We start from the raw sequence: 25382 nt of genomic DNA on the forward strand, positions 1-25382 counted from the left end.
ACAGGGAACAAACTGTTTACATTTGGTTTTCTTTGCAACCATACAAAAACTAGAAAGGTTTGTTTAAATTAAAGCTTTGATTTTGCAGCATAGTTTTGTGGCCACAGAAGTGCAGGATAGACAGGATCCTATTGCCTGGTTATGTACAAGGTTTGCCGTGTTGCACTCAACCATAAAAATTTCTTTTTTATTCAAATGAAAATCAAGTTCAAATTACTTCAGTCATACTTGCAAGTAGCATTTTAGACCAGATCCACACCAAACTGTTTTCCTTAGAAGATCATATGAACTATCCACTTCTCATCATTTATTTGTCTCCTCATTAACTTGTGGACCAGATATGTTCTTTTTAACCAACCTAAATTTATCAGTCCAGCAGTAGAAGATCCATGTTTTCTCCTGAGATCATGCAAAATATACTTACATCACCATCACAGATTTTAAGAACTACATCAAAATACTTCTAACTATCAACGTTCAAAACAAAGAAAGAAACTTACCTACTACCATGAGCGTGAACTCAAATCCTCTCTTCACAGACTTTCGGTAAACTTGATTTGGAAGATTTGCAAACCCCACATATCCTTCAAGGTTCTTCTGTTGCTAAAGCAAGAGATATTTAGGAAAAAAAAAGTTAAAAGGAAAGCAAGTAATTTCTTAATTGGCTTGTCTTCTTAGTTATTGAAATGTTCACTTCATTTTGACCTTTGTAGAAAAGTGCTATCTACCCAACCTCTCAACAACCCAAGCTGTCTACATTCAAGACAGTATAATGACTACAGAAAAAAATTGCAAAAAAAAATTTGTTTTGACTAGATGGCCAAAGAACTGGCACAGAAACACAGGCATACTAGGAGTATTTTGGGCAAATGCAATTGCCATATTATGACTGTTTGTACAAACACAACAGTGAGCATGTGCAAACAAATTAAAACATGATCAGCTTGGTACCAATGCCCATTTGAAACACAGGCCAGCAGTATGAATGCACCCTTCCTATACTTCCAAGTCATGGTGGTACTGCCTCAACATGATGGGGACCAACTTGACACCTCTCCTTCTGTGTCACTCAACTGGAGGCCTTCATGGTAAACCCAGATTTACACTAATGCAGCACACCTTGCATAAATTTTCCATATAGGCAAAACTACAGTTGCCTTGTACTCTTGTACCCAAAATAGTGCCTACTGTGAAACAAGAGAAGAATTCTGGATGTTAGCCATTACTTCTTCTCACCACATTAATGAAAATGCTGGAGGTGCTTAAAATGCCTCCTCCTCACTGTACTAGATCCAGCAATCTTTCAAAGCTCAACTGTGCTACCTTTACACCACTCTTCCAGCACAATCCTACAACTGTTTGTTTATTAACGCAGCAGCTCTGAGGATTGTCTTGTGAGACTGGATAATTTAGATATTTTATAAAGATTCTCAAAACACTTTGAGACAACAGTCTTCTAAATGCAACACAAGGCACTGCTTGTCATGGAGCAATGATTCCAGTCTTTAGGCATTATGTCCATGCAAAGTTGAGAGGATGTCATGTGACGGTGGAACTGCCTCACTCTCAGGGTTTGAGAGGCTGTATATACCCACAGAGCTGAAGTGCTGTCTACAAGTTCAAATTCTACTCCCTAAAATTATCTTTGTGAGCAGAGAGGAACACTAAAAAATAATTTGTAAAAAAATTTTCTACTGCAGTCACTCCTGGTCAGAACTTCTCTGTATGGGATACAGTACAGTTAATTCAAGTTTGGTATGTGGTTGACTCATTTATTTTGACATTTTTTCTTTCTAAAACTGGCAGAATAAGTTAAATGCAGTAATAATTCAGAATTTTAAAATTAAAAATATTTCTTTAACTGAAGCAAGGCTATAAAACCACTATCACCTTTAAAGTACTGAATGCAAGAAGAACTAACTTCTTGGCAGTCCAACAGCACTAGTCAATAAATGAACTCTCTGTTTTAAGTCGCCCAACTGATTTCTCCATTTGGCAAACAAACTATTAATAATCTCAAATGAAACTACACCATTGCAAAGACTAAGTTAGAGGCTCAAGTTTCAATACTCATAACGCAACAAACATTATTACTTCCCTAAACTTAGGAATCTTTGCACTGTGTTATCAAGGAAGTCCTTTAAAGAAGCTTTTGTTTCAATATAGCTTTTGGTGCAGCTATAATCTCATCTGAAAGGTTTTAAAGCATGTTAAAAATCAGCCAGGAATTTAAAATCCAAATATTTGTTTTCATTTTCCAATCTATTACTACATGTAAGGAATGGAATTTATCACAATCTGAAACCCTGAGCTGGAGCCAATGCTTCAGAGATATTACATGACACACAGGTCAGTGCTGTTTAAGATATTAAAGGGCTCCTTAACAGTGCAGGTCTTTAGTAACCATTAAGGACATGGAACTCTATTCATCCTACCAGATATGAAATATCTAATCACAGTCACACACTCCTAATAGTTCTTCTTGTCAGTCACCTGCATTTTTTAGTATCTACATACCTTTTAATGTGTGTTATGCTTACCAGAAACAGCTCACCCTGCCATAAGCTAATTCTTTTGCTTAAAAAAATTTAAGCAAATTTAATTAAAAGGGTTTCCATATAATTTTTGTTTTAAACTAAAGTTATTTCTCTTCCCTTTCCCTTTTTAAAGAGCTCCACACTTCAGATAGTTTTACTCCCATGAACTTTTAGATCACCGAGTATGAAATGATAAAAAAGAATAGATGGCAAATTTTGGGTTGTTTGATTTATTGAGTCTACATTAATTACACCTACAATTTTAGTTAATGAAATAAAAATGGTAGTAACCAGAAAGAGGAAGATGTATGAAATGTTACAATGGGCATTAATGTTGTGTTTAATGTGAGCATTTGCCCTCAGTGGGAAAGAGCCTTTTAAAAAACTGCAGCTGGATGCCAGGTTCAGATTTCTGGTATACCAATTAAAACTGAAGATTTCAACATACTGGTTTTTTAATGGTTGCCTTTGTTCATAACTTGCCACATCTAAAGAGACCAAAACAAATTAGGAATTGAGTTTCTTTAATTCCTGCAATAGCTTTTAAAAGAACTTAGTACTTTTTTTGTAAAAGAGTTGACTTCCACTGTCTTCAACATGGTGCCAAATGAGATCTCATGTTTCTAATGCTTACGATACCTTCCCCTTAATTTTCGTCCCTTCCTGATTTTCAACTAGCTGCTATCTAAGCTAAATTTTAGTTCATCTACTAAAAACATAATGCTGCTTCTATTCCTATTAGCTGTAAAACATCTGCATCAAGGTAATACTTACAGCTACTTTGTAAACAACACATTTCCATCATTTTCACGATTGAAGATATCAGGAGAACACATCCAGAAGTAGTCCAGTAAAAAGATGAATTTCAACCATTGCAGTAACGAGTCCATACAGGTGCAGCCATAATCCAGAGAGAGGAACAGGGGAAATGTGAGAAAGAAAAGAAAAGAAGAAAAAGTTACTTACATTTGATCAAAGTAACTCACAGTATTTCCCATCTGGTATGCTCAGGATGCAGCATTTTAAGCAGAATCACAGAATGGTTTGGGATGCAAGGGGTACTGAAGAACTTCTAAACCCCCTGTCATGGGCATGGACACCTTCCACTAGGTCAGTTTGCTCTAAGCCCCATCGAACCTGAACTTGGACACTTCCAAGGATGCAGCATTCACAACTTCTCCTGACAATCGGTTCCAATGTCTCACCACCCTCACAACAAAGAATTTCTTCCTAATAGCTAATCTGCACCTATCCTCTGTGAGTTGAAGGCCATTTCCCCTTGCCCTCTCACTTCACACCCTTGTTAAAATTCCCTCTTCACCTTTCTTGCAGGCTTCCTTAATATACTTTGTTAGTAACCTTAATTTAGTTTGGATTATACATAAAACAACCTGATTTCATGAACTCCAGCCACTTAATGATCAATACAGATGGCTATACACTAGCTCTTTTTACTTCAGTTATTCAGCATGTTTTTTGTTTGCCATATGCTACCTAAACCTGTACTGGGTTCAGGGGTGTTTCTTCTTCTGAGGTGCTCACTAGAATATGCAATCTCATTTCACCACACTACTGCACAGCATCTTTATTAGTGTGGAAAAGGTACAAGGATCAAAGCCATCATCCCCCAAATGTCTCCCAGGATTCTGTATTTCTAAGTCACTTTACACATTCAGTGAACAGTGTCAATTCACTTCATTTGCAACACTGAGCATTAGAGCACTGCTGCAACCTTGGGCACAACTGTCATGGTTCAACAGCCAGAAAATAAAGAACAAAGCAGGGAGCACAAGCTAAGTGTCTGTTCAACAACATCTAACTCTGTGCGCGACAAGAGGTCTACAACAGCTCTCCAACACACCACTTACAATACCTTCACTAAAAGCTGTATCACAAAGGTCCTGTTTGTCACTAAACGTCTTCCCATGCTTGAGTATTTCAATATATTGATACCAAAAAAGTAAGTAAAAAAAAAAATCTTAATCGCAAATTCTAGGCCAGCAGTTAAGATGCTTCTGCACCTTAATATCTAATTTTTAATCAATCCCATAGTTCCAGAGTCTGTATTTATTTTTAGAAACTTTACACTGTGATGGAAACTGCAGTTCAAAGTGGCACTGAAGTCTCCTTTGGCTTTTCTACCCAATGTAATATAAGCTTTCTGTTTCTACAACCCCCTTCATGTTCTATCAGCATCCAGAGCCACACCAGCTCAGCACACTGGGTACGCTGCTCTGTACTCTTCTGAGAGGACAAAAATGCAAAGCACTGCCGATCAATGCCAGCCCTTCTCTGTGCCTTGCAGAAAGGTGGCACAAGATGCTCTGGGAGGAAGCTCCCTTTGTTTTGGGAGGAAGACAGATGCATATGCAGCAGAACCAGAGCAAGCCGTGCAGGCTGGAACATAACTAATACTGCAGATCCCACAGCAGTCCCAGTACTCCAAGATTTTAATATCAACCACATTAAGTACTACATTACTATCAGGTATCATGTTGCACATCACTGCTTTCAACTGTGAAAGAAGTTGACATCATCAGCACTAGTTCACCAAGTGCACACAGGGGCCTCCTTCCCTGGACAAAAGCAGTACTATTTCAAATCCTATCATCCAGCAAGAACAGCCACATGGGTCACACCAAAGCTCCTGCCTTCACCAGTGGCTGGAAACATACATCCAAGGTAGCACATACAGCAGAATAAACAGAGCAGTGTTTCTCTTAACACCTCCACAGTCACCAAAGACCCACCTCCCAAGCATTTAGGATGGGGTATTTCTTCACTTAAACAGCATTTGAACAATTTCTCTTCCCCACACACTCTTCTTATAACCACAAAAACAGCATCCACAAAAGTCCCTGTAGGAAGGACTCCCTCTGTACATTGTTAAAAGGATGACTTTATAATTTCAAAATTACCTCCTGTTAGCACAGTGTATCTTCATTGGAAAACAGCCCCAATCATCTAACATACTGCATTCAAAAGAAGCCATTTCATGTCTCTGATTGCTCCTGATGCTCTTACACAATTCTGCTCTAGCTCTGTACTCTTCTGAAGAAGCCAGGGCAAGAGCTACACAGTATCCAAGAAGCAAAACACCGATCCAAAGTATGACCATGTGCTACTTCCTACTCTCCCATCCTCTTACCAATTCCCAACATGCAACTTATGTGATTCCTTTCAAGCACTGAGCTGATGACACTGTGAACTGTACACAAGACCTCACTCCTGAGCTCTAAAAAATGTTCACAGCTTGTCACTGAGCCTACAGCACAGCAGTCCACGTGTATCACTTTACATTCACCCATGATGCATTCCAGTTATCACTGCATATCAAGCCTTCTAATATTTTCATGTTCTTGTAGTTGTCAGCTATCTCCAATCTAACTCAGCACAAATGAAGGCAAGCCATACAATTATAAGTTTGGCCTTAGATGACTTTCAGTGCATCCACTCTGCGTACTCAATGTTGCTTTAATGTACATCTCCCTCAAGCAAAATGTCACAGCCCACATAAACCAGCTGCAGAGCTTGTGTTTTTGGATCCATCATCTGAATCAATGAATTAATAGCCAGCAGCAAACTGCTTTAACTATGCAAATGAGTGAAAAGAGAAACGAGGCACCAGTGGCTTCCCAAGCAGTTCTAAAGCTCTAAGATCACCGATTAAAAAAAAAAAAAAAAGTCGTTTCTTTTTAAATAAGTCTATCATCTTTGTTATTGCCCAGACACCGTAATTTACATTTCTCCTTTATTCTGGGATGACTGTGTTCAGGAATGAAATTTGAAGTCATTCTTCAGATATTACCATCTGAGCCAAAAGATGAGTCTCTGGCCTAAGGTCTAGTGCCTGACAAAAGGGCACACCTTATCCCTCTGACTAAAAGAAGATAGAAGTCCAAGATGACCTAAAGCCATTTTTTACATCTATGATGTGCAACCTGAGAGTTCAGCTCACACTCAACACAGGTAAGTGCAGCTTCTGTGCACTGGTACCAACCAACAGCCTGTAATATGAGGTTATGAAAACTCTTTGAGGATTTATGACATAGCCAAACTAGCAGCAAATATCAATGAAGACAGCTGGAGAGAAAATAGAAGACCAAACAGAAAAGCAGTGTGACATCAAGGAGTCACTGTCCTTTCCAATCAAAGTTGGTTTTAGCGCTTCTCAATCAAACTTACTCTAAGAGAAAGAAATACTTATTTTTCCTCTAGTCACCTCCTAGGAAATACTGCTTTTAAAAGTACCCAGGAATATCACAGAAAACCCAAAAGTTGTTGAAATCTGACCACAACACAAAGTGATACTAGAAAGGGCAGATACCCTCTGCATTTGGCATATGATAGCAGTGCTTGTTGTCATCAACAATGAAAAGCTGATCATTCTTCATGTATTTCACACAGCTGGAACCAGGAGCACCCTCTGAGCACAGTATCTTTTTTCTACAATCTGAATTTGATATGGTCTCAATTTACTTTGGTAAAGTAACCAGACATAGGGCAAGTGTTCTTTTTACACAATTTACTTTACTCAGTCCTACTAAAACTCAAGAATTTGCTCCTACTCTAACAATTATTTCAATAATTAACATAGTATTTTTAGAACTTTTAGCTGTATTTCTGCAAAACCCTTTAGCCATGCAATATCCTACCCCCATGCTGCGAGTATGACAAGTTTGGCAGTTGCTGGTTCTATGCATAACAACTGGTCTATAAGCACTGTTTACTTCTATTTCATCCATTATCCCTGACTGGCAACTTTTTATTTTCTTCTTTCTAACACTGCTAGTTTTTTGAAGTCTCCACATCAATACAGAGAAGCCTCCAAAACTTGCAAGAAGACCTTATCAACATCTTCAAAACCCCTTTAAATTTTCTACGGTTTATCTAATGTTGCATTTTTTCAACTTGTCAATAGAAAGGCAGTACATAAAGAAAACAAGTAAGACATCTCCCCATCTTGTCTTCCCACATCTCAAAGACACAACTGCACATCTTGCAACTTAAGAGTTTTTGTTACTCCATTCTTAAAATAGATGCTTCAGGTAGCAGTATTTAGTGTAATAATGCTTCTACAATCCATGAGCATGTGTTAAGATAATATGTAGTACCTCAGCATTGACTTTTTTCTCTGCAAAACCTCTTAAGATAAACACAATGCATATTAAAAAAAAAACAACGAACAGGAAAAAAAACAAAGAACAAAACAACAAAGTATGGAAATAACAATATAAAAGGGAAACTCCTCAGATCCATTTACGAAGTTAAACTTAAGCTGAGCATCTCTGAACACATTTGTCCTTTCACTATTCAAAGTAAAGTAAAAATATTTGCTGGGTCAGTAACATCTGCTGTAATCTGCATGACAGAAGTCTTGCACTGATGGAAAGGAAATGAGCACTTCTCTTCATTCCCTCAAACATCAGCTTCAGCCTTTCTTTGCTTGGAAGACAAGACAACAACTTTATTTCCAAGCATGAACTGAAGGTATGGCCTACATTAGAAAAATAAATAATATTTTCATAAAGGATTGAAAAAAAACAAAATCCTTTCTATGTATAACCACAATTATGCATTGAAAGAAGAAAGATCCTAAGAAATTAGGATCTTTTTCAGTCTCTAATAGCAAGCTGAAGAAGTCAATAAGTACTAATTTCAAACACTGATCCAGTGAATGTACTAATTCCTCAAAATCACACCAGGCATAGTGAGTGAGCAGGTGGAGAATCAGCTTTAGGCTTCCCTCTTTTTTCCCATACCAGACACCATTGTCTGGCTTATTAAAAATAGTGCTGAAATACATGTGATGTCAAAGAGCAAAAGGACTCTACTAGAAAGAGTAGACAACATAATCTGTCTGTTAAGCTACAGGAAGCATGTCCAGGAGGAAAGCAGAAAACTCCAAAGAAAAACAAACAGGATGTAGTAGGCACACTACTAAAGCTTAAGTTCTCTAGTAAAAAGAAATCTGAGAGACTTCAGAGCCAGTGTACAGTAAATACACACAGCAGCTATAGCCAACACAGCCAGAGCTGCACTTTTTGAGCAGCCACAGTGCAAGAAAGCAGACAACTACAGGAAAACGAAGCCAGTTAAGTAGTAACTAATTATAGTTACAGAAGGGGCAGAGAGGGAGGAAAGTTGTCAAACTATAAAAGCAGGCCTGTATAACTAAAACACACAATATTAAAAAGTTCTACCCATGATGACTCTACAGAATAATTCAGGCCAGCCACACACATTGACAATTTTTTATGTTAGGTCAATCTCCACTAGAATTAGCTAGGCAATTCATTCCTTGAAAACAAAGTAAACATGTTTTGCATTTTAGATGAAATTTTAAAGGACAAGAATACTATTTTAAAGCTGCTTGAGTGTTTGTGCATTTCCCCCTTCATTCTGGCTTTTAAAAACCCCTTAGTCTGCCTGCAGAGAGCAGCACACAAACCACCATCACATAGCAACTTGCATCCAACCAAAATGACCAACTAGAAATCACATTTGACAGCGAAGTGACCGATTATCTTCCACTCTATAAAGTCAGGGTCGAAATAAAATGGCAGCTGGGGACCTCGTGTCAAGAGCAGCATCAACCACACATCACTTGGTGCGTCGATCACCACCATTAACCTCCCTAACACTTCTTCCTCAGTTTGGCTGCCCTTGAATGTTTATTCCAATACAAACACTGAACCAAGGGTTGAAGATGAAAGATACAAAAGAAAAAAAATACTAAACATCAAAAAAATCAAACCCAAGTATGGAAGATCCCTGGATACAAAGCCTCCAAGGGAAAAAAAACCCACTAAACACAAACAAACAACTCAAACAAGAATGAAAACAAACTATCTGTTATTCCACTTCATATTTAACATGCCTCATGTCTATTTACCTTGTGGATATTTCTCAAAAGACATGTAAATAAAAGATTTTTAAATAATTTTTAAATGCCCAAAAAACCCCTACCAACCAATACCAAAATGGAGGCATCTTTCAGACAGTTTTATCTCACACTACTTTCATCTCCTATGACATCAATAACACTATGGTTTTGAAGAGAGACTGTTTTAGGGAAATGGAAATTCTCCCCCAAGTAGGTCAGTGCCTCGAAGTGAAGTCTATTTCGAGAGTCCCACTTAGCACTGAAAAGGAAAAAAGCTCAGTAAGTATTAAGAAACAAACTAAGATGTCATGCTGCAATGTATCATTTCATTCCTTTGTCACATCCTTTTTCAGTTCCTTCATGTTCACTCTAACATTGCATATTCCTTCCAAATTTGCATACAGATTGATGAGTTAACTGAAAGATTCAGATAGGTCAGTGCCTCGAAGTGGAGTCCATTTCGAGAGTCTCACTTAGCACTGAAAAGGAAAAAAGCTCAGTAAGTATTAAGAAACAAACTAACATGTCATGCTGCAATGTATCATTTCATTCCTTTGTCATATCCTTTTTCAGTTCCTTCATGTTCACTCTAACATTGCATATTCCTTCCAAATTTGCATACAGATTGATGAGTTAACTGAAAGATTCAGCTGGAGATGATTAAAAAAAAACCCCCAAAATTTTAAAAAACCCAAAAAAAACCAAACTAAAAACCCCCACCCAAGAACAAACCCAAACCAACTGATTCCCACACCAAATCTCTGGGTGAAGCAGCAGCAACAGCACCCAAGCACAAAAGTCAATTTCTCAAGCAGAATAGATTGCTGCAATCCAGCTGGCAGTATTTCAGCCAAGGGACTGTGAAAAAGGCATTTGCAGGTGTGCACTTTGCACTTCCTTCTGTTCCATGCCTGGAATCCCCACAGAAGTGAACTCCCCAGCAGCACATCCCATTCTGCCTCCTCATCAAGCAGCTGTAAGGATGGCAGGACAAGAAATAGCATTACTACAGTTCTAGCCCAAAGGGTTACTATCAGATCTAGTAAAATTTCTTGAACATGTAGGTGCAGAAATGCTAATGAGAGGTGAATCATTCATGCAAAAATACTCAAGCACATTCAACACAGTCTAAATGAAGTGTGCTCCCCTTAAAGAGAGAAATTACACTATTTCATCCTGATTCTTCTGTTAATGTGGACAATTCTCATTTGAGAAGTAACTAGGGTGAAGGGCTTTTACCATCCATTTCTGTATGGTGGATACAAATCATTCCAGTATGGAAGTCATCTGGTTTTCTGTATATTCATATTTTCCTGTACTAGTTTCTATGCTGAACTCCTTACCCTCTGCCACAGAGAAGCTTTCCAAAGTCCTGCTGGTTTCACCATGACAGATATTTTGAGCTAAAATTTTAAGGCACATGTCCCTGCTCCCCCATAAGAGCATATTTCCATGATACCAAAACACAGAATTTATGCTTTTTAATAACAATTTTCATGATCTCATAAAATCATATTTTTGTGTTTCAATACTACTACTACAAAAGGTTCATCAAACCTTGAAAGGGATCCATAGGGATATTGTTACATTACTAATACCTGGAGAATTTTACCTCTTAACTATTTCCACACTGAGTTCTCTATTTAGAATATAAAGAATTCTAATGAGACCAAGATGATTTAAAAAAGACCCAGGTGTTATTTCAAAGAATTATGCCAAGTCAAGTATTAAAAACCACTCCATGTGTTAAATTTAGATGTTATGAAACACAGCTGGCTAGCTGCATTGTTTTTAATTATGTTTATTTTTAAGCTAGAGAGATACCACAGAAAGACAGCTCCCATTATAATTACTGTATAAGGAAGATAATAAGAAAAAGTTAAGATTGTTTCTCTGTGAGTTGCAATGGCAACTGATACCAAGAATGGTCCATGTCTACAGTAAAATTTACCATCCATGTTTAATATTAAGACTATGAAAATATATAGTTGATAAAACTGCCATTCATCTGTAAAATAGTTTGGCATTTTAAAATCCTAAAGATTTATTTCATTTACTCTACCTCAAAGATTTAATTTTTAACTTGGTGTTTTCTGCACATGTTTTTCAAAGAGGAAGGCAACACATCTGAGAACAACCAAATCACCAGCAGCCAAACTGCTTTGGATGACAAAACTAAAGACTAAGGAGTGAAGCCACAGCTGGATTGTAAACCATCCCAGTGATTAACAGCACCAAAGCTGTTGGTTTCTCAACTTCCCAAATCCTTTTGTTTTTGGCTTTAGGGAGGAAGCTGGCTGTGAAGAGCCTGCACTACATGGTCCAACACGTACACCAGCTGAGCAGCTATCCTGCATGATTAGCTCTGACAAATTTTCAAGTGGGAGTTAAATCCTCCCCACACCTTGCTGCCACACCAGAGTACTCAGCAGGCAGAAACACAATTCAAAGCACAGGAAACCCGGAGTACTCAGCAGGCAAGATGCACAGCCAGAAACACAATTCAAAGCACAGGAAACCCAGGATCATTCCTGATGCCCACAGCATTGAACATCAGAATTGAACATACCAAAACCAGTCACTTTTACCTGGGGGTACACTGGATGCCTTGCAGGCAGATCACAAGGCCAGGAGCAAGTGAAAATCATGCAGCAACCAGGTTAGAGGCCATCGATTAATACTTCTTTGCAGAAGCTGTGTCTTAATCACTATCAAAGTCTTCTTCAAATTAACTCTTGCATGTGTTTGGACAAACAACATATCAGTGACCCTTCATTCCTAATATACGGACATTCAAATAACTTAACTTGGTCTGCACAAAATACTGCGTGCCAATATGATTTTGACCTCCCCAGCTGAAAATTTCAACTGTTCAAGAATTCTGAACAGAATGAACCTCAAAAGACCTTTTACAGAGTTCCTGTTATTAAAGACATGGCAAGGAACACCACCACCCAGCACAAAAATTAACTTGCTAAATTTGAAACCACTGGTAAGGAAAAACTCCCTGCTGAAATTCCTAGCTTTCCTTTTTCCAAATTTTTATGGGATGGGGGCTCATAACCCCTACCTTCTCCTCCCTTCAAGCACCTAGTCTTCAGCATTGTTTTGAACTTGTAACATTTAGCCATTTCTTCTTTAACTGATTGAAAAGGAGATTCTTTTTATTCACAATCCTCAACTGTACAACAGCCACATATGATGGTTTTTGCCCCAGTCTCTTTAAGGTCTTGTTCCTCATTGTTTCAGTCTCTCAGACAGAAACTGCAGGTTCTTTCCATTGCTCTGAGAACTTACTGGTTTGCAGATGCCCACAGAATTGCAAATAAGAGCACTGAAGGTCAATATTTGGCACAGCTGCACAGTAGGAGGTGACTCCAAACTTCAGTACCATTCTGCAGCAGTTTGCAGTCTATTCACCTCTAAGTTCTCCCTCAACTAAGTGCTACAAAAATAAAGACCACAGAAGGCAACAGGATGGCTTCCCTTTACCCACCATCAAGGGATTACTCAGACCTTGATTTCACACCATCTGGCAAAGCCTCCCAAGAACAAACAGATAATCTTGAATCTTTTGGTTTGTTAATACACCTTTACTAACTACAATTAGGACATGTTTGTTCCCAGAAGCAAGGGATGGAGAGAAATAACGGGATGGGTTTCTTGGCATCTCTACTTTAGAAATTTTCAAATTTCATTTCAAAAATGCTGTCCCAAATGTGAAAGCATTAAATTACATTTAAACCAGCATCTGGAATTTCACTACAGTGCATATTGGTAAGATCACACATTCAGAAAAGCCTCTGCTGTCAGAAAGCTTCCAGAGAATTACATTTCTCCAGCAACAGCTTTTAATGCCTCAAAACTGCCTTCTTTTTTTTATTTTTTTTTTTCTTTTATAACAGGAAGCCAGCTAAAACTGTGATACCACACAGTCAGGATCTGGGATCTGGTCATGACTACAAGACCCTCTGCCCTGTGAAATTTCTGCAGCCATCATTAATGAGGGCCTTAGTTTTGCCAATCACTCTAGAAAAGTCCTAATGCTAATATAATATTACCAGAAATGTCACAGGCAATGATTCAACAGCCTGTAATAAAAAGCCTCACCTCACCCATTCAGTGATCAAGGAGCAAGAGACAGGATCTGAAACAAAAGCCATTAAACTTTGCCCACTTGTGTTTATCCTCAGGTTAAGTCACCAGCTCTCACCAAAGGGAGGGTACTACATTCTCAACCACTAGCACTAATTCCTCCAACAGGATACAGTCTTCCTCCTTCCCTATCTCAACCACAAGCAGAGTGGAAATAAACAAGTTGTACAACTAGATCAACTAGCACGTATCTCTGCTGCCTTGGGCACACTAACACAGCAACTGCTGGCCTACGTTAAGATTCAGTGTTTGGGTGGGAACAGCAAATCAAGCTCTCTTCTCTTTGCAGCAGCGCAGTGTTACACCAGCCTAAAGCACACACTAAACCAAGGCTGCACGTAGCTCTCTACTGCCCAAGTGCTCGGCTGAAGTTCCAGCTCTTGCCTCAACCTCACTAGCATTTCTTTTTACATGCCAACACTTCTGTGATCACCTGGTATGAAAGGTTCAGGGAGCTCAACTAAAAGAAAGAAAAACCATCTTGAGGAAGAAAAAACAGGCAGACCCTGTGATCTGAGCTCCCTGAACTGACTCACTGTCGGGTTGAAGAGGCACCAGGTTGGGCAGAGCAGCAGAACTGCCTCCTTTCAAGCAGCTGGCCAGGATTCACCAGGAACTGCACCACCAGGCTGCCCTCATATCAGTTCTGATAACTGCACATCGAACAAGTGAGATAGCTCACACACCCAGCTGAAAACTACTGTAAGGTTAACTTTCCATTACATCAGCAAGCTCATCTAATCACACCACCACATGAACACTAAGTTTTCCTACGCTGTGCACAGAAAACACATACAATCAAGACAGGATTTTTCAACTGCAGTGCAGTTACATATTAGCCTAGGCTACAGAATCATATGGTAAGGTTCTTACAAAAGAACAAAAAGGAAAGCAGAGGACACTGCTGGGCACACTAGAACTTCCTGCACACTGTAACAGAATTACACATAAACGAAATTCATAAACTGCAACTGGCCAACACTGGAAAAGGTTTGATTTAAGCTTTATGTTAAATAGTCTTGGCAATTTTGACCACCTAACTAGGTCAAGTTTCATTTTATTTAAAATTCAGTATGAATTATTACATGAGTGGCCTTTTAAATGTACAATTATAATACGAGGCAATATTTAATGCATTATTCTTCTAAGAATCTACCTGCCCATAATTCAGTGACAATCATTGGTAATAGTACCAAACTTCACACCATCTTACATTTTTCTCAGAATCAACTCCGATGACCTACAATGCTTTTTCAGACAAATGTCACTCCAGAAATTCTGCCATCAAGGACTTCAGCTGCCTTTCTGAAAGGTTTCTTTGCAATAACATCATGTAAGCATGATAGGCTGATTTCTGCATATACTGAGATTGCTTTGATTAGAATTTGATAAACTACTACTTCATAGTTCAACATTCACCAACAATGTTGAAGAGCACATCTCATAAACCTAGTTTGTATTTCTATTTTTTCTGGTCATTCTCCTGTTGTGCTTTACCCCACAGCACTGTAAAGAAGCCTCATATGGGGTATTCTCTACTTTAAGAGCACACTTCTAAAGACCACTGCCATCCTTTGATCCTTTTCGTCAAATAAAAGAGCAGTCTAAAGCAATTTTTCTTCGGGTCTCACATGTTTTGTGAGTATGATGCAATCTTTCCATTTAAAAAGCTCTAAAAGTGTCAGACCAAAACTATGAGCTGTATCTTAATATCAATCCCCCAGAGGACAATGGGTCATGGGAGGAAGCAATCTACCTAACGTTTTAATCAACCCTACCCCTGTTTGTAAGTCAATACCTTAAGTATTCAGATTAAAAAATAAGAAGCACACAATTATTAATAGCTTTAAGTAATAAGAACAGTAATAATAATAACCAAAAAAAGAAAAAAGGCAATTAAGAAAATTTGTATCTGGAGATGTTATTTTCAATGTTGACCAAAAAAATGTCTAAATCTTCTGTGCCACTAAGAAATAATTCAGTTCTATTTTAGTTTAAGTGCTTCTGAATGTAACACCCAGAGTGATATTGTTCAGCAATACTGCTTCCAAAATTATTTTCAAATGCATACTGAGCTATCACTGCGTTAAATGACAGAAACGTGGCATGAAAACAGCCACACAAAGAGCCATTTGAACATAAGATACAGAAGTATTCTGTTCCCCGTGAGTGGCTTTAAGAAGGGCTGCTGGGCAGTGACTGTGAGCAGCAGCCCTGCCAGCCCATGAGACCAGCAGGTTCCTGTAAGGCACATCTGAAGCATGGAATTGCACTGATGCACAAGAAGCAGAAGATTAAGTGGCTTTTGGGAGAAGGAAGTCCAGGACATACACCAGAACAAGGTTTAGTCAGGCGGGTGTTTTACATTGCTCTAACTCAAACTGTGTCAAAAGGTAAGTGGATACATATTGGCTTCTGAAGTGCTTATGAATCTACCAGCTACTTTTTGACTTTTAACGCCAAGTAAGGAGGCCATGGCTTACAGGAGTTTCACAGCCACGTCCACGCCATGAAACCAATACCTGATTTCACACGGCTGCTTCATTCAACTAAAGTTATGAAAGTAAATACTGACCTAATTGTTTCCTATGTAAAAACCCCACAGAACAGAAAGGAGCCACGTGATGACATTACAGAGGCATCAGTATGCAGCCATTAAACCAGGGCTGAAAAAAAAAATTGACTCATCCCTGACATGCATGAAACTCACTCTGGCAAGGTGAACAGGAAATCACTGGTTTCTGAGAGCTGAGTTCCTGGCCCCTGCAGTTGAGAAATGCCTTCACCTCACTTGTGCCACCATCCCCACCTCTGCAAGACAACTACTCCACAAACGTCAGCTCAAGACGCTCAAACCCTCCCAGGGAATAGTTTGTGACCGCCTACAGTTTAACACTACCCCAAATTTGAATTACTAATTTAAACGAGGCTTAACTAAACTACTTAAATGGTGACTAAATGCCATCCTAATTACAGAGCGCACATTTGCAATTAACTAGCTCATTTCAGGAGCTGGAGCATCAACTTACAGAAAACAGAACGTCACTCATACATACATACACATCTCTGGTCTAGACAGGTTAAGTGAATAGTCTAGCAATAAACTGAAGCTAAAAATGTGTGTCATACTACAGTCCTCTCTCCTACACTTTCTCTCTGAGCCAAATTTTCCTTCACTGACTTTATGCTTAAATTGAGGTTTTGAAACTGTAGCCATTGTATTTTGTAACTATTTGTTGTCTTAATGGGTATTTTAAGGTAGTAATAAAAAAAACTACCACAGCAGCACTGAGTTACTAGAACTGAAGAAAATAAAGCACATGAAGTATGAGCCTGCCCCACAAAAGAGACCAAATACCACTAAGTTGACAGCCAGTTAAAGAAAAAAAAAATTCTGCTGCGCACATTTAAATATTTCTATGCAAGAAAAAAGCAAAACCTCTTGTATTTTAGCCTACAAAGCAGACAAAACTGACCTTTAATTCCTGCACAAGATAAACAATCAGATTTGTATCCACATACACAGAAACACACATGCACTGAGTACCTATCTAAAGAACTGTTTTAACTGAGACCAGTTACTTGTCCTTATGGGTAAGCAGAAGGAAATGCTGTGAGTTATTATCAGTGATGGATGGCATGCACAGTTCTTGTTACATTTGCTTCAATTTCAAAATGACTTAAGTAACAGCCCTTTCTTCCATAGTAGCAAACACAGAACAGGTGACACTCTTGGATTCCAATTCAGGTTTCAACACAGACAAGGTAGTAATTAACATTTAAAGCAATGGCTTCTTGAAACCCACACTCCTAAGGTAAAAATTTCTATTTATTGATTTTTGTTTTTCACGAGTCAGCTTAAAAAAAAATGCAGTCATCCAAAGTCAGATTTAATTACTGCTCTTATGTTCACAAATCAACAGCTAAAAATGCTAGTAATCCCACAAACTAAGAAGGTATCAAGTGAAAGATGCTAAACACTACACAAAAATACATCTTTCCTTATTTCCTAATATTTCTGCAAGTAAAAACTTTATTATAGATATAGAATCATAAAGAAGAAATAATACTAGTTTGATACCTCAGTGAAAGGTCTAAACATAAATTACCATTTAGCACTGAGCAGGTATTACTACCAAAAAAAAAATCTCACTTCCATAAGAAGGTATGGTCTACCTTTTAAGCCCATACACAGCAGTGGCCCATCTAACTTTCATGGGAACTAAACCTGCATATTTTACATAAACTGACATTTTTTTGGTCATGATATTAATACAGACCATAGGTATTTCTGCATATAGAAGCATTTCTTTCACTGAGCACAACCTGAAACCACTGTCAGTCAGAGGGAGATTACAATGGCCACGAAAAACATTCAGTGAATGGGTAGTTCTGACAGTCTTCTGTTCAGCGGTATTTCATCTGCAGGAGGCGGCACACAAACTGCACGCAGAAGATTCCTGAACGCTGTCTTTTCTTGGAATTACATTTGCACATAACTGGTTCAGCATGAAGCCAACAACTCCACGCTGAAATAAGTTTAGCTGCTTTTCCTTAAGTCGCCCATTAAAACAACCTTCGTGCATAATCGCCCCTTTTCCCAGCCACCCTCCTGAAACACTAAGCACCCCTCCAATTTATTCTGCAATACTGCTTCGCTAAGCGAGCGGATCAAACAGAAACTGCTCAAAAAGGCGTTTCACACAGACCCCCGGGGCAGCTGTGCGAAAATTGCAATTTCTACTTTTTCTCCTTTATACAAACGCCCGGCCGAGGAGCCCTGGGGCTGCAGGGGCACGGCGGGGCAGCGCGCCCACAAAAGCCAGACCCAAGCGAGATACAGCCCTCCAAAAATGCCCTAGAGAAGAAGGAGGGGGAAAAAGAAAAAAAAAAAAAAAAAGGAAAAAAAGTGGTGGGGGGGGAAGGGGCAGAAGGCAGCGAGCGAGGCGGGCAGGCGGCTGGCGGGCTCCCGCTGCCACACTCGCTCCCACCCGCGCACGGGCGCCCCCTTCCTTCCTTCCCCCTCCTCCCGCGATTCCAGTCCCACCCGCTCCTCTCCCGCATATTTGAAAGGCTGCTTTAATTCCTGCAGCAGCAAATTCCTCCCTCCCAAATTTGGGCGCAAAAGGAAAAAAAGGGGAGGAGGGACCGGGATGGAGGGGGAAGGGGAGAAAAGCGAGGGAGAAGAAATATCTCCGGCATTCTGGCCGCCCGGCTCCCCCAGCCCCGCGCAGGCATTATACAATTTCGGCGAGGCAGGAAGTGACTGGGGGGTGGGAGGGAGAGGCGGCGGTGAGGGGGGCTGGAGCCGCATCTGAGCAGGAGGACGGGGAAGGCGGGGGGCGGCCAGAGGGACGGGGGGCCCCGCGGCGGGGCCGCGGCCATGGGAGCCTCGGCGGTGCCCGCTGTATCCCCCCGGCGCCGCCACTCAGCCCACCCATCGCGGAGACCCCACGGCCGCAGGCTCGCACTGTCACGGCCCCCCCGCCACGCCTCGGCCCCGGGCTAGAGACTCACCCATGGCGCTGGCCGGCGGCGGTGCGGCTGCCGCTGCTGACGCTGGGCTCCGGCTGGCTGCTCGTCCTCCCGCCCTGCCTCCCTCAGCCGCGGCGGCACCGAGCGGGCCGCCCCCTCCTCCCCGAGCGCCTCCCGCCAGCCAACCCGGCGGCGATTCTCCAACGCCCCCTACGCCGATTCCGCCGAGAGGCCGCGGCCCTTCCGCACACAGCGCCTACGCGCTCCCGCGGCCGGACGGACTTAGCGGCTCCGCTCCCGCCGCCGCCTCTGCCTGCTCCTCCTCCTTCTCCCTCGCCGCCTCCGCCCAGCTCCTCACACGCTCCCCGCCCGCCTCTCCGAGCACACGGCGGCTTCCGGCTCAGCCCCTCCGCCCGGCGCTGTCCCCACGTCTCTCCCCCGCCCCTCCCAGCCCGGGGTCGGTCACGCTGTTATTTCCTCCCGCGCCGCGCCGGAGAACTGAGGCGCCGCTCGGAGGCCATTTTGGAACCGGGCGCCCGCTGCGGGAGCGCGAAGCCGCACGGCGGGCGGGCCGGGCTCTGCCCGGATCAAAGATGTCCGCCGGGCTTGACGCGCGGGGCGCGGCGGTCGCGCCGCCCCCGCCTTGCGCCGGGCCGTGCTCGGAGCGGGGCCCTGCGGCCGCCCACACAGGCGGCATAGGGAGAGGCCGGCGGGAGAGCGGCACCGGGATGGGCAGAGCGAGCGAGGCCCTCGGCCGCTCTTACCCCGCGGAGCCCCGGGCTGCGGCACTGCGGCGCTCGACTCGCTGCTCCCCCCACATAGCGCGACTGGGTGCTCAAGTCCCCCGAAATGAATGAGGACTCAGTGAGAAAACACCAACCAAAACACACCCAAACCATTTGAATGCAGCTGTTGGCAGGCGCTAGGTGAAATTTTTCTAGGGGGCCGAGTGGATGCTTGGGTGCCCGGGAATGCCAGAGCCAAGCCCTGCCGCCGGAGAGCCTGCCTCGGCTCCTCGGCAAAGCTGCTGCCAGCCCAGAGAGACGTCCTCTGCAGTACAGAAGTGACATGGGAAAGCATGGGTTCCAAGAGAGGCAGAAACGTGCCTTTTGCCTTTCCTCTTCCAGTAGAGCACTCAAAGCTGTATTTCCGTTTTACATTTTGGACAGGTATCTACCCAAAGGCTCCAAGAGCCTTTTAAAATCTGGGATATTTTATGCCCAAACTGGAATACTGGAGATGTATTCATGATGTGCTGTTTGAAACTTAGCATACTTTCTTTTGTGTCAGGGATTTTCAAGTACGGTCCATTATTGGCCTTTTCTCTCACATGAGGCACAGTGCACTTCTCTAAACAGGAAAGGTGGTTAGCAAAAAGGTAAAAATACATTAATTTACTGTTTATTATATAACTTGTTGCTGCCATTATTAAAAGTACATCTTAACATTATGCCCTGGTACTGGGAGGATGAAAATAGCAATTTTCATTTCAGCAGCAAAAGGAAATTTTTCAATATTGCAATATTTCTGTAGGTAGTCATAGCCAGGCAGGCAGGAGCAACAATGAATACACAAAGTTTTTCTTTGTTTCTCACAGAGTTCCATCCAATTCTTTCCTGTCTAGTGTATGTGGGGTTTTTTGGTGCATTTGATAAACAAATACTTTTTATGACAACAAGGAAAATGCATAATCTTTTCAGAAAGGTATGCAGCCCTTCACAATGTGGTTCAGCACTCTTTAAGATCTGGAAATGTTACAATATACTGTGGTTCTTGGGTGCCCAAGGGAAAGAGATTTTTATTATCGTTGGTCACAGGACTGCCAAATGTTATCTCGTAAATCCATGTCTTTCACAATGGATGAGGTAAGAAATAACCTTTTTTTCATTCTGGTTGGTTTAGGTGGTAATGTCCATGGCAATGAGATAGAGCTACATTGCTTTTGTGGTTATTTAGATACCAAAGAGAGACTTTTTACACCACAGAAGTTGTTCACTGAGTGCAAAATATGGTCCCCACAGCTCTCCTATAAAAACACATTGTGGGAAAACAAACAATACGAATAGTACTTGTTTTCTCTCTTGTAGTAAGGGCTTCACATTGCTTAAAAATATTTATCTTGGTTTTCAAATATGTAATGTTGAGAAAATAGCCTGTAACTGACGGGGATATCTTCAAGTAGGAAGTAATGATTTTGGAGAATTCCCTTTTAAGTAAAACATTACTTTGTGTATTGATTGTTGCAAAAACAAAAGTGAGCTTGCACCTTTGAAACCTACTGCAAAACTGGCACGGGGTTAATGAGGAAGCAAGACACAAGCCAATGGGTTTTATGTGAGGTTAATGTCCCATTTTTCTGGGTTGTGAATAGCAGTGAGGGGGGGTGTCTCTTTTCATACAGCAATTCACAGGCTTTGGAAGATTCTGAAAAATTGTGTTCGTTTTGAGAAATAAAGCAAATGCAAATGAGTCCCTGAGGTTTGAAAAATACTGTGTTCTGTGTACAATATAATAAAGCCAAACTTTTTTCCATTCCTGTAGTGATCTGCTGCTCCTCTTCAAAAGCAAAGGCTTCATTAAATATGTCACTGAACTTGAAAAAACTGAACTCAACAAGTAAATTTCAGGATTCTTTAGACTGTATTTATTTGATTAAAATATGGAAGGTACAATTTTGTGACTGATTTTTTTGTAATTATTAAAAAAGCTTTGCAAAATTAAATGCAGGACACTACCTGCCATAACTCAACCCCCATCTCTGTCCCTCTTGTCCTCAGATACAGAAACAAAAGCCACTCACCTTATTTAGAAAATCTACCAACTAAGGTTGCCTCCAGGTTGGTTCCCAACCAGCCTAGCCAGTTTCAGTCTCTCCTTGCCAGTGAGACATAGGAAGACTATTTTGTTTTTGTATTTCTCTTTAATGCAAGCAGACGTGACTCACTAGGTGAATTTGCACACAGCATTAGCTCCAGCATGAGATGTGGTGGAATAACTGCACTTGTAGCCTGCTGAGTTGCTCCTGCATGGCAACTCCAATCCCTCCTGGGTTTGTAGGGCACATGGTGCATCTCCAGACTGAATCATGCTTGCTCAGTCAGTCCAAAGTATGCAGCATCCCTTGGAGCTGCTGTGCAAGTGTGACAGATCTTTGTGTACCAAGCAATGTCTTGCTGAAACAGCAGGTTTTTTTACAGCAACGGGGTGAAGTCCCAAATTCCTGCTCCTGTCTACAGGCTAACTCTTGCAAGACAGGAGGCTGAGGATACTCAATGGGGAATAATGAGCACAGCATCCTCCTTCAAACCCATCCTTAAATTTCAGATTTGTAATAGTGCTTGCCAGCATCTTGACCACTCTTTGACCCCTGCTTGTCATGTTGACCGTAAGTGTCTCTTGTGCTTGTACTGTGTTTCCTCTTGGACACCTGTTGCCCTTTACATTGGATGATCTCTTTGTAAATGCTGCCATTTTGCTTTGTTCTCTAGCACAAGAAAGAGCAGTAATACAAATGGTAACAGTAATGTGAGGCATCAGGTGTCATATCTGTCTTGTCAGTCAACCCTGTCCTTTGGGGACATACCAAGACAGTACAGTCATTTGCCTGAATAAATGTTTCCAGATTCAGGCCTGTATTAATGGCACTTTTCTATTCTCAGAGGAGGAGGGCTGTCATGAAACAACCCTTGCAAACTCACAAGCAGCACAAGTAACCAGCTAGAGGGATGGGGTACCTCTCCTGCAAGGAAAGGCTGAGAGAATTGGCTTTTTTCAGCCTGGAGAAGAAAAGGCTTCAGGGTGACCTGATTGTAGCCTTCAATTCCTGAAAGGAGCCTATAAGGAAGAAGATGGACTTTTCACTGGAGCATGGGGGAATGGCTTCAAACTGAAACTAGGTTTACATTAGATATATGGAAAAAATTATTTTCTGTGAGAGTGGTGAGGTACTGGAGCAGGCTGCCCAGGGGAATTGTGGCCGCCCCATCCCTGGAAGTGTTCAAAGCCAGATCGGATGGGTTCTGAGCAGCCCCAGTCTAGTGAAAGATGTCCCTGCTTATGGCAGGCAGTTTAGAACTAGATGATCTTTAAAAGCCTGTTTTAACCCAGGCCATTCTATTATTCTATTTTATCATTACTGCTGCATCATGACTGTCGTCTTTGGCTGCCACCTACAAGATTATTCTGCAGATACATAAATAAAGCAACATAAAGTGTTCACCTCTTGCCCCCCTTTTAAGTTTTTGCATTTGCTTTTTTTAAAATGTGCTCTGCAGCACTAGGAAAGAGCCACATTCACCAGAAGTGAATGGTGTAAAAGTTATGAACACAGGCTTCTATTGAACAATTGCTACAGGAAAAATACAGCATCTCTTGTTTTGTAGTGTGTTTACTGTATCGTCCTGGTATACATCCATTACTTCAATTATCTAAAGAAAGAGGCTTTGATAGATTACGAGCCAATGATGTGATCCTTGTGAGAGGCACACACATGCACTTATTGTTTAAGGTAGAAAATGGTTGCTTTGTGCAGTTCTAGTGGTGTAGCAGGGAATATAGCTCAGTAGAAGCAGGAAGGCAGCCTAACCCTTAGCCCCACACTCACACTAACAATTATTACTTCCTTAAGTGAGGTGAGGTACAGCCTTCATGGCAGTTTCCTTCATCCATGTGAAAGACTCATGTCTTGGGAGACATAGGAGGTTTCCAGTAGTGTTAAGCTATTTGAAAAATGCACCATCTAATGCATTGTTTGTACAGGAGTCACAGATGCAAGCTGGTGAGCGGACAGATTGAAAAATACATTTCCTACTCCAGGGAATCAGAGCCTTGAGCTAAGGCCCCTCTCACCCTTCCAGCCCTCCACTTGCAGGCAGTGGCAGCAGCAACTGCTGGTGACCAGGAGCAAGGCGATTGTGTGTGCCACGTGTCCTGTAATTCCAGTTCTCCATTTGATTATCTGTTAATAAGTAAACCCCACTGGGGTTGGGCAGGTCTGGGTAGATCCTTGCGAGGCTTTCCCTGTAGCCAGCTGTGCAATCCTTAAGGAGCAGTGCTGCAGCTGAGCGTGGCTGATGGGCCGCTGTGTCTGAGCAGGGCACCAAGGGGCTGCTCAGGCCTCCGGGCAGCTGGGCTCGCTGCCTGTTTACATTAGCAAGTGCTTCCTAGCCTAGAATAAGGTACTGCTGTCACACTTTGCATATTAGATTAGGGGGAAAAAATACTTCGACATGCAATGCAATGTGACATTTTGTTGCCTTTTTTTTTTTAATTTCAGGAAAGAAGTTATGCTTTCCCAAAGAAAAATGTTTTTTCTTAAAATGAATTAATGAGCTAAAAATTAATTTCCAGCATAAACACTACAGTGAGTTTTTTAAAATAACAGAAGAAAAATATTAGATAATAAATCAAATATTACAGAATTAATTAAAACATCAATTTTGTATGTACAGTAGTCAGCTCTTTATTCTCTTTATTCATATCAGGACATTGTTTCTATAAAAAGTAAAGTGAATGACAGGTTCTGATGGGAAACAAGTACTGTGTACCCTGTGCCACTGTGGCCCCAGCAGTCTGGCTTTGTGTTTTGCAGTTGTCCCCTTTTGATTAAAGGACATCTATATCAGCCTAGGAGCATTGAATCACGCTTTGTCTTTGCACATACTAAAGCAGCAGTACATCCAGTACTTGACATTAGACTTGAGGTAGCAGTATGCACATCAAGGCCTTGGGTAGAAATGCTGAACAGCTGAAGCCAAGTGTTGCAGATTGTGCCACTTACTGGCATTTTAATCACTTTGCCACTTCATTCTGTTTCCTTTACCTGTAAAAATGTGACTGTAGCTTCTGTTATAGTTACTGGCATGCCTACAATCTGGAATCCTCTCCAAGCTCATTCCAAAGTTACAAGTCTCTCCCTTTGTGCCTCAAGCTGGACCAGCCTGGACTCTGCTCCCACGGGTTAGGCAGGTCCTGAGCCACCAGTGCACTTACCCTTGTGCCACTGTGCTTACTTAGCACGTGACTTGGCTCCCAGATCTGGCCTTGGAGGCTGCACCTGGCACTTAAATGAATTGATTAAGCAAAATTAATTGCTTGGCACGACCTTTAGGAGCAAAGGATTTCACACAGAGTAGGACTTGTACCACCATTCCTGTCTAATCTGCCACACAAACGTGTAATTTGTCCAAGGTAGTCAGACCATCCTTCCCAGTTTTTCTGAGTAGCTGCTCTGTATGAAAAAAATTATTGGTGTTGTGGTCCCAGAGTATCAACTCTACAAAACCTCCTGAAAGTCACTTTTCAGACACTCACTTGCAAATTTCAGGTAC

At 41.4% G+C, this 25382-nt stretch overlaps 1 protein-coding gene across 3 annotated transcripts in view; it reads right to left on the minus strand.

The window, feature by feature from the left end:
- The window catches only part of SEPTIN7 (septin 7), an 81197-nt gene extending 61574 nt beyond the window's left edge, over positions 1–19623 (minus strand). Inside the window, exons 1-3 of one of the 3 annotated variants that reach the window (XM_039715001.1) lie at positions 19096–19623; positions 17500–17501; positions 501–603 (exon numbers count right to left, since the gene is read on the minus strand). In XM_039715001.1, coding sequence (XP_039570935.1) covers positions 501–603; positions 17500–17501; positions 19096–19099 — 109 coding nt within the window. In that variant the 5' untranslated portion in view covers positions 19100–19623. Of the gene's footprint in view, positions 1–500; positions 604–3311; positions 3317–17499; positions 17502–19095 lie in introns of all 3 variants that reach the window. The other 2 variants (XM_039715000.1, XM_039715002.1) reach the window with 2 other exon arrangements.
- Positions 19624–25382: the final 5759 nt, after the last annotated feature.

Source organism: Passer montanus, unplaced genomic scaffold (assembly GCF_014805655.1).
Source record: "Passer montanus isolate IOZ18808 unplaced genomic scaffold, ASM1480565v1 scaffold32, whole genome shotgun sequence".
NCBI lineage: Eukaryota > Metazoa > Chordata > Aves > Passeriformes > Passeridae > Passer > Passer montanus.